This window comes from Molothrus ater, chromosome 3, assembly GCF_012460135.2.
Source record: "Molothrus ater isolate BHLD 08-10-18 breed brown headed cowbird chromosome 3, BPBGC_Mater_1.1, whole genome shotgun sequence".
Lineage (NCBI taxonomy): Eukaryota > Metazoa > Chordata > Aves > Passeriformes > Icteridae > Molothrus > Molothrus ater.
The window spans coordinates 40,269,707-40,280,090 of record NC_050480.2 but is presented as its reverse complement, the minus strand read 5'-3'; the positions used below and the strand labels follow the sequence as shown (position 1 = coordinate 40,280,090).

Here is a 10,384-nt window from a genome sequence, read left to right as displayed (position 1 = left end):
TTTCTGAATTGATTCTCACACTCACTGGCCTCATCTCTGCTTACTTTTCACTCTCTCAAAATGTCACTCATCCATCAAGTTTCCTTGCCTACATTCATTTTATGACATGGCCGCTTGCCTTTTCCATCCTTTCCTTCTTCCACCTCCTTACCCCACTGAATGCAAGGGCCCACTGAGTATCTCAAATGGAGCAAAAGCACATGAGGTGTTACTGCTCTGAATAGCTCTGTCCTTCAGAGTGAGATTGTTAAGGGCACAAAGGGGAATGAATTCAAGCCTTGGGATGACTCAGGAGAGGCTAAAACTGCAGAAACAAGTCATGGTCTGCTTTTCAACCAGATCAGCAAGACCAGAGTAAGATCTGAGCCTTTTATTTTCTGGCACTGTCATCATGTTAGTCCTTGCTAAGTGTGATTCCTCCAGTCTTCTTATGCCAGCCGCTGCCTGATAGATTTACCTCCTTCAAGTACCTGCTCCTTTGGCTTCCGTTTTCTAAACATAGAGTTTTACATTTACCTTTACTAAATTCTGGGTTCCCTCATCTTCTCAATGTGTTATGTTTCAAATTGTTTTGCCATTTCTCCTGGTACTTTCAGCCCTCTCTTCTGATCCCCAGACTTACAAGTCAGTCATTTTTGATACAGTGTGTGATATTAGTCTGCCCACCAGTGTTAAAAACAAGATTGAATGGGATCAGGACTCACCACTAAAGGAGATTGCTTTAATTGCCCTCCCAATTTTGCTGTCAACCGGTATATGCAGTGTGACCATAAGCAAACTATTGCAACCAAGTTCATCATATCCACGGGAATAAGTGGATATTCCTGAAAGTAGTGCTGCTTCTGACAGTGCTTCTGAATGCCTTTTATTGCTGTTGTATGAATTTCTAAGAACCTCACTCTACTTTCAGTACTTTCATTTCCATAACCAATGTTCATATATTGCCACCTCCACATAAATTTGTGTCTCTTAAGTCACATAATTTCACGCCCTCCCCAATGCTCTCATCTCTTGTATTTTCTGTCAGTGGCTTATTCAAGAGGTAAGTTATCTTAAGGAGGATCACAAACTTCTTTACCATAATTTATATTTACTATTTCATTTTCTTCAAAATGTTCCATGGTCAGTTGCTTTGTCATTTTTGCTACTACATTCCTAAGTATCAAGTTGAGACTGTTCTATTCTGATTCGTCCTTCAAAAGTTTTTAAACTTGTATATTCTCATCCAGGAATCTGGTACCTTTTTGGTTGCTTACAGATAACTTGCAGTTTTTCAAAGATGTCTTGCCACAGGACTTTCTGCTGCTCTACTTTTGAATCCATTCATTTCTTTTTCAAATATTCTAACTATCACTTCTGGCACTCCTATTTCTTTAAGAAACTCTGCATGTCTACTTATGTCCAAGCAGACCAACTAGCTTTTGAAGAGTGAAACAAAAAGTCTTTGAATATTTCATTCTTTTGATTTCTGGAAAAAAATTCTACAACTTGTAAAAGGTATGATTTACTTCAGCACTGGACACATGCTCCCCAAGGACATGTGCCCCCCTGAAAATTTCCAAGTCTACTTTATTGCCTAACCTGTTGTACATGCATAAAAGACACATGCACAGGTATTAAACTGTCATATCAATTTTTATTAGCCTACTCAGTTATTCAGTCACATAAGCGCAATTTCATTTTTCCATCTGATTTTTTTCTGTGGGGCCTCTTCTGATCTTTCTTCTACTTTGACGATTGCATTCCTTCCTAAGCAGCCTTGAATCTCCTTTGTTATCTCTGCAGGCCTTTTTGTGGGCACCTAAGTTTACAGACTAAACAAACAGACTTCAGCGAAATCCAAAATTGGTTTCTGTACTAAGTTAAATTTCAAACCCCCTGTCTCACATTACAACTGTATATTTTATTTTTCCATCTTATCTGCTTAGGTGATTGATCTATAAATGGGGTGGGGTTTTTCCGGTTTTTAATTCAACTATATTTACAGATACTTGTTTTGCCTTATTTTTTTTTCCAGAATAGGTCCCTGGAAAAATCTGAAATACTGTGTCTAGAGAGGCAAATGCCAATGGCAGTACAAGAGAGCTGGGTAGAACAATGTCTCACACCATCACTCTTGACAACCCCACTACCTCAACAGAGGCATTTTCAAGAAAGACACAGACAAAGCAGAGGGCTTCCTAAGGAGGACCACAAAGTTGAGAAGGCTCAGGGACAACCTCATCACAGTTTCCAGTGCTTAAAGGGCAGCTACAAAGAGGATAAAGACTCCTTATTTACCGGACACCACATGGAGAAGAAAAGAGGTCAACTTGCAAGAACGGATGTTTAATCTTGATACATGAAGTAAGTTCTTTACAGCAAGAACAACCAGTTGCTGGAACAAAGCCTCCAGCAGTGTGGTAGAATCCTCATCACTGGAGGTTTTTAAGACATGATATCTAGATAGAATCTCTTCCAGGCTCCCTTTCCCATGAAAGGTGGAACCAGATGATTTTTCAAGGTCTCTTCCAACCTGGGCTGCTTTGTGATTCTGTAGAAAGCAGTGCCTCCAAGTGAATCTTACCTGTTAACTTCAGCCCATAATCTGAAATCCATCTTGATATTTTGAATTCAGAGAGATGAAGAGCCTAAGAATGCTGATCCATATTCCCCTTCATCCTTCTCCCTCTAGTTTGATTTAGTTTGTGCTGAATTCATGGAAGATCTCCTTTGACATTAGGATTCTGTCATATCCCTATATTAGCTAGTGATATTTTCTCTGAAGATGTTGACTGAGTGGAAGCATTTTTGAAGGAAAAAATAATCTGCATACTAAATAATTAGAAGTCGTCTATAAAGATAGAATTTGTCTAGAAAGAAAAGGGGCATTTCCTTCAAGGCTACAGCTGGAAAAGGGCTGTTGAGTTTTTATAAATATGTTTAGTTGGCATCTTCTTCTGCAAATGAGTTTAGCCTGAGGGCTCACCATAAAACAAAAGGCTCATCACTGTCACTGTAAAGGCTGCTGCAATGACTCTTACAGCAATTCTAAGGTGCTTACATCCTTTGATCTAGGTTTCCAGTCTATAGCATTCAGATGATTTGCCTCTGCCTTGCAAAGTTCTTGTTCTAACCCCATTTCATTTCTCTTCAGGCTTTGCAGTACAAGTCATACTTCAACTTTTTCCCAAGTTTAGTTCCTGCTATATGTTCTTCAAATGCTTTGTCCATTTTCTTACTCTGATCTTCAGTGAAATGATTCTTCCAGTCACTTACACCACCTTCAAAGAAGCAAAAAAACATCTCTTGAAAACCAAGACATTTTGTTTTTTATTCTATAGAGCTGTCATTTTTATTGCTTTGTACACTAAATCGTGTTGATCCATTTTCCAGATGAAACATTTTCCTACATCAATATAATTTTGTGAAATCAGTGGACTTACAGATATATGTGAAAAATCTTTTGCTATAATGCCAAAGTACATACTCCTCTTTAGGTGACTGTGTTCAAAAAGGCAGCCTAGCATTCTGTTTCCCTCCATCCCTCTCCTCTAGTCTGTTATGTCTGGCCAAGTGGAAGCTCATGAAGAATTAATTAAGAATCATCTGCCAGGAGGCAGAGCTGACGTTCTGCTCCTTTAGCAGCTTCAGTTTTTATCCAGTTATTTCTTCAATGTAAAATGCAGAAATAGATTCTGACAACCAGGTTGCCTTTCTCATGTCCATGTCCCCCATATTACACTGCAAAAGTAGTTCCCTTCTCTTCCCTCTCTTGTGTCCACCTGCATTCTTGCTTGCTTGGCTTAGTTCTAATGTGTAAGAGTGAACAGGCATCTGCAGTGGCCATCTCAGATGATTCCCATACTCTCCTACAAAGTGTGGTCACACCACTCAGGCTGAGTTTGGCCCAGTGCTGCCTGCTCCAAAGGCTGGGCAATTGGTGATCCAGGCACAGAGGTGGAGAGGAATTCAGACACATGACAGTTCCTCCTTCCTGCCGGCCATCTGGGAGTCTCTAAGACTGGCTCTGCTGTGAGAGCCTTGCTGGGTATCTTCCTCACCAGTTGTCCTTGAATAGTCTTCTCAAGCAAAGCAGTGATAACCTGCTTGACACTAACTGACAATTCTAATGTGAGTGCAGGAAAAAGAACCAAAGCATGGCCCAAGTCCTTGAGAGTGGGACATTTCTACCTCTCAGCCCCTTGGAGCTTCCTACCTTTGCGAAAGAGAATATTGCCAAATGACCCATGGGTCTTGTCTGAGTTTTTCTTCATAGATTGGAAGCTGCTCCTCTCTACCACCAGCTGGAGCTGTTCCTCAGTCAGAGGAATTCCAAAGAATGTAGCTATGTTTTTCACACTCAGGGCAGGATTCTGAAAAGAGGAAGGTATCATGTGGCATGACTTTCAAACAAATGATTCTGCTTTCCAAGGTGTTTACACTTCCCTATATCTCTCTGCTGGCTGCATACATATCATATTCATAGAGTTCTCTAGGACTACACAGGGCCATAGTGTTTCTCATCTCCATAGTTACTTTGGAGGAGATACGAGCTGCCTTCCTGTTGATTACAAAATATTATATAGGATTTACAGGTAGCAAAATCCAGATTACTGAAAACAGAAAAGCTCCTCCCCAAAAAATATTACTGGAGATTTGGATTTACAGTTATTTGGGCTTATATCACAGATAAATTACATACAAGAATCATTTTCACAAGCAAAATTTTACAAAGGTTTTAAGGTTTGAATTTCAGCTTTTCTTCCCCTAAAACAAAAATCTGTCTCACCCAACTGTCATTATAGGACACAAAACAACACAAGCACACACACCGCTGCTCTCAAGGTGAAGAAGAAAGGGAAGTTTATTTTCTGACTCCAACATTTATAGTTTTCCAATAGTCACAGTGGATTGGAGGGTGAAAGTGCCACCTCTCCAACGACACTGGTGAAACCAATAGTCCATCAAATTTCTCCTTCTCCATTGAAGAATGCAAAACAAGATGTTATTTACAGAAATTGTGTGAGAAAGTTTGCTACAAGAATGTAAACATCAGAAGGCTTAGAAAATCTTAAAAAATCAGGACGACACCCATCTTGGATCGCCTGTATGTATATAAGGATGAATTGGTTCAGGAAAATCATTTCCCTCGGTGTACAAAGTATTTGTAACTATTGATAACCTTACCTCTTTTACCTCTTCATAAGTTATTGTCATAATATTTTCTTTGTCAGCATATTTGTTCCATTCAGAAAGGTATTCAAGGTAGCATCCCCAGGCCGCTAAAAAAACCAAAAAAATACTAAGATGAAGCATAAATTAGGATTATACAGGTTTTGGTCATTAAGTTGTGTCAGCCAAGGGCGTTATTAATCATGTCTATGGCAGAGTTTACCCCTTCGGTGGGAATTACTGGTTGTGCTCCAGTCTCAGGCACATGATATCATTGGTAAGTCAGAAATATAAAACTTGGTAGTATTTCAAGACAGCTTTGAGTTCACCAAAAAAGCTGTCATCTTGCAGACCGTCTCATAAGACTCCCTTAATTCAGTCGAAAACCTTGTGGAAACCCACCCTTCTGTTGGCCGTGTGCTATGCCAAACTCATAACTTTAAACTAGTACTATCACCTTCTCTCTTTTTTAACGGATTACAATTAGTCCCCCTTTTAATGCACTAGACTTAATCCAAATAATTCCTTTCATCCAATTTGGCATGGAGGTGAGTATATAGTTCCATGGACACAACATGATGGACACAGGAGAGCAGGGGTAAAGGGGACCCAAGGTAGAGATAAGGAAGAGCTGCTTCTTCCAGGAATAATACAAGTTTGTACAAATTAAGGAAGTCTGTGGAAGTGCAGTTTTGACAAATATTTATCCTCAAGCAGTAAGACAAGCATGGAAAACTTCAGTTCAGATTTCTAATTCTCTCTCTTTAATCTCTGCTTTTGTACTGAAAACCAAAAAAATACTACTGAAGCTGATTTACCAAAGTACAAGGGTTTTTAGATGAAGACAAATCATTGGATGATTGAAATAGACAGAAAACAGATACTGTACTTTTCTTTGTCATGAAATCTGCAAAGAAATCATCCCAGGTCTCATAGGAGGGAACAGTAGCCACGCCATTGGAAAAATGGTAATAAGATGTAGCAACATCTTTTGGATTACGAATCAGTAACAATATCTAGAAAAAAATTAAATTAATTATTTATAAAGAAAGACATACCAGACTACAGCATTAAAAAAAATATATACTTTAAAACTGTGGTTGGGGATTTCTCATACCTTGTGTTTTCCTTACAGAAGTTATAATTTTATTCCCAATTCAGAATGTGCCCTATTTAAATTTGCTTTGGTACCATGAGAAGGAGTTGGTTGCCTATAATTATTATATTTTACTGATTAACAAAGTATTAATGCAGAATCTAAGTATGTTTTAATCAATACAGGCATAGTTCATCTTTTACATAGCACGGAAAATTCACAAAAATATAAGTGCTCCTGGAAACCTCACACATTGAAGCCCTCACTTGCAATAATGCCGTAAAATTCCTCCCACAGGAAATCACATCAAAATCCATTTTGCCTCTGGAGGATTTCTTCAGTCCCTGCAACTCTCTTGTGGAAACTGTCACAAAGGGGCCAATAACTGTTTAAGTGAGGTGAATGGCAGTACTTATACAGTCATGTAAAAATGGCCAGGCTAAACACCTAAGTAGAAGAGTGATTCTGAGAATTGCCAGAAAAGTACTACGCAGGCTCTTAAAAAAAAATCTGTTTGTTTGCTTTAATACAGTAAAATCAGCACTCACCTTTGCGTTGTTTTCGAAGATAGATTTGGGAAGTTTTTCAGGACGGAGATTAGTAACCATAAATCTTGGAGAAGGTAATTTGGTCATTCGCTTGAATTGGAAGGAAGAAAGTGGACAGTTCAGTTAGCACAAGCATTCTTTTCATTAACCTATGCTTAAATGGTGCCTTGATGAACTTATCAACAGTTATTGGCCAATACAAGTGGTTTAGGGTTTTTTTGTGCTTATTTCCCTGGGATATTATTAGGCTGCTCTGAGTAGGTCTAATCTTCTAAAGTCAATTGGAAAAAGATTATCCATTGACACGGGCAGTCTCTTGGTGACCTCTGGCTAGCCCTCACCTCCTGGCCTGTGCCAAGGGTGGCTGCCTGCTCTCCGCCCCTCGGGCCGGTCCGTGGGGAAGTACAGCAGGGCTGCCCAACTCCCAGAGGCAGCAAAGCTGCTCTGTGCCGCTGCTGATGGGAATCCCGAGTCAAGGAAGCCAGAACAATAGAGACGAGAGGGGCCACTTGTGTAAGTTCCCAAGAGGGTTTTATCTCCAAGAGAGTCCAAAGACAAGTGACAAAGCTTGAACAGGGGAGTAGCAACTTAAGAACAGGGGAGGGTACGAGGGGAGGATAACCAATAGTAGAACAGGAGGAATGTAGGGTGGGGATCAGGTTCTAGGTAACCAATAGGGGATAACATGGGAGGGGATCAGGCTTGGCACACCAATGGAACTTCGAGGGAAGGGTGATAGACAAGGAAGGTTCTAGAGAAAGGGGTGGGGTTACATTTGATGAACAAGGGAAGCGGGCAGTACTTCCAGGATTGGCCGGTAAGGGTCTGGAAATCAGGGAGGTGCAAGGGAGTTAGACATGTGGGCTGACATAAGATTAGGCGGGAAAACAGTAGTAAACAACTTCAGGGCAAAACTACTGGGGAGACTGAATGGAGTACCTGGAACAAACCACTATAAACTCACAATAAGGAACATCTTAGGATTACAACAGAAAAACAATCTACCACAATCTATTGTTAGTTCAGTGATAATTCTCTTCAGTTCTGTTAGACAAGGGATAAAGGTAAGGTACAGATTAGCTATCTGTGAAAGCATCACACAGTGGAATAGATCACACTTCATATATTCAGTATTTGAAGCACATAATGTTGATCATTACAATACATATTCCGTTCTCACCTCATATTTCTCAACATCTCCAATTTCGAGGTAGGGGAATTCTTCTTGTTCTTCAGCATTCACACTGCTTTCACTACCTGGTGTTTTCTTTTGAGATATGGCTATCAGGTCAGTTAGGATTTGACTTAGCCAGTTAGTGCCTGAAAGAAGAAAAGTACAGAAGTGCTTGTAAACCTTTTAGAATGGAACAAAAAAGATTTACCAAAGAAGTTAAGAGGTGGTAGTATTACCAGGTGGGTTACCTGGTCTCCTTTCATGTCATACAATCACAGCTGACTGTCTGGTCAAGCACCACCCAGGATCCTACCTTTGCTCCTCATAAGGACATGTTTCTCCAACTTGAACAGTTCAGTACACCATAAAGTAACTTGTACACTGTAAACTGACTAATCAGGGAGAAGAACCACTGAGATTCAACTAGGAAAACCTGCATATAATAAATTTTATTGTGACACATATAAGAGCGATTGGGGTGGTGACCCTATACTTTAAAACCTAATGAATTAATTTTTTTCTGCTGTGCTGGATTATCTTTGGAAGAAAGATGGGTTACAGCACTTCAAGACAGGTGCAGAACTAGATCTGAAAATTGTGCATTCATTTTCTTTCACAACTGGAAAAACCTCTCTGAAGTGACATTTCCTAGACACACTTGCTATCTTTTTCTTCAAAAGATTACAAAGAGCCTGCATAGATCTCCCATCTCTAATTTACCATGTCCTGACTTCTGGACACTGGGTGCCTACATCTTTCTCACTGCAATCTTAACAAGTGCATTCCAGTGCATAACATTTCTTCAAAAAGAAAACACAATGAAAACGCAACAACTTCACAATCCTGTCAGCTGTAACTATCCGCTGTAAGGCAGTGTGAGCCAATTGCTGGAAGAGAGAAACAGCAAGACTGAGGTGTATATGAGGCACATCTAATCCAAACCTTTGGCTTTCATGTGGACCAATGCTTTCAGGCAGAAGGAGCCAATATGTCGGGTAAACTTCACCCCTAGCAAAGATGTCTTCTTGATTTCCCAATAATTAAAGAACAGTGCAATCACTTCGAGGACTGCAAAAATATTTTTGATAGCAATTTCTTGACATCTATGGGAAATAATCTAAGAAATTTTCACCATTTGAAGGTACCAAAGGCTCCATTGTAAAAACATAAAGCTCTTAACTTTACAAACATACATGTGGAAGTAGATCGTGGAATATCAGGAGATTTTGTTACCTCTGGTGTAAAAAACTGTATTTTGATTCTCTCCAATTTGTGCATTTAACTTCATAAACATTAAAAGTAAAGATAACAAAAACCTTTAGTTGCTATAGAAAAGAAAATCGGAATGTTTTTCACAGTCTTTTTGAAAATTTCCCATATCAAATATGCATAATTCATTTCTTGTGCTTTTTGAAAATGAAATCAGTTGTAAAATATTTGGTAAACATTCTAAAGACACTTATTTAGCATAATATATAATATGTACAATGTCATATATATTGCATATATTTAGCACAAACCTTGTACTTACTATAACAGAAACTTGTTTATGAAAAAATTAAAATATATTCACCGGATTTAGGGTATCCTGCCAAAATTACATCATCCCTTCTGGCTTCAAAGGACTCCAAGGCTTTGAACACTTCAGGACTGTAAAGAGTTCTAGGGTAGAGAATTCCCTTGTAAGAAAAGAGCAGTTCATCGCGACGCAATGAGTTGGAAGCTGCTAATGCCTTATCTACCAAACCAACAAATGATTTCCTGGTCTCCATTCTTCTTCTCTCTCACACAAAGCCTCTGGCAAAGTGTGAAATGCTGTGTAGAAGGAGAAACCCACAGATTGTCCTTTAATAGGTGCTTGGTTTTCACTTTGGATTTTTTTATTCCTTGAGTCTATGAACAATAGTTTACCTTCTTCTGAACCTGGGAAGATATATACAGCTCCAGTCAAATACCTTACGCAATATGAACCTTTGAAATCAATTGAAGTTGAATATAAACTAACAAGATTAGCAGACATATGCAATTGCATTCTAGGAAAAAGGTCATGCCAAAAAGTCAGATTACAACACAGAGTTTATAAACAGCATAGAACAATATATAAAGACATGAATTGCAGATTGGAATTTAATGTCATGATCAAAATCCTCAAGGCAGTTCATCTCTTTCCAGTACTTACTGCTGGGATTTTCTTTTCTTTCTTTATTATATCACTCAGCATTCTCACCAAAGTTAAATAAAATGTGTTGGGATGGGGAGAGAAGATGTTCAGTGCGCTAGAGCCTGAGCTGAGGACAGTCCTGTGAGTGTGGCTGGCTGCTCCCTGCTGCTGGAGCCCAGGAGGGCACAGGGGCACAGGCACTCTTGGGCCACTCATCAGACTGCACTACAGAGGTCTGTTTTTCTGGTGGT

General features: G+C 39.4%; 1 protein-coding gene across 1 annotated transcript; it reads right to left on the bottom strand.

Annotated features, from left to right (window-relative positions):
* Positions 1-2,988: 2,988 nt before the first annotated feature.
* On the bottom strand, positions 2,989-9,744 carry LOC118685285 (sulfotransferase 6B1-like). Its single transcript, XM_036380748.1, has 7 exons — positions 9,546-9,744; positions 7,979-8,118; positions 6,799-6,888; positions 6,044-6,170; positions 5,170-5,264; positions 4,199-4,355; positions 2,989-3,263 (listed from the first exon to the last, which is right to left on the bottom strand). Exons 1-7 carry the CDS (start codon positions 9,742-9,744, stop codon positions 3,133-3,135), a joined length of 939 nt encoding a protein of 312 aa, XP_036236641.1. The 3' UTR covers positions 2,989-3,132.
* Positions 9,745-10,384: the final 640 nt, after the last annotated feature.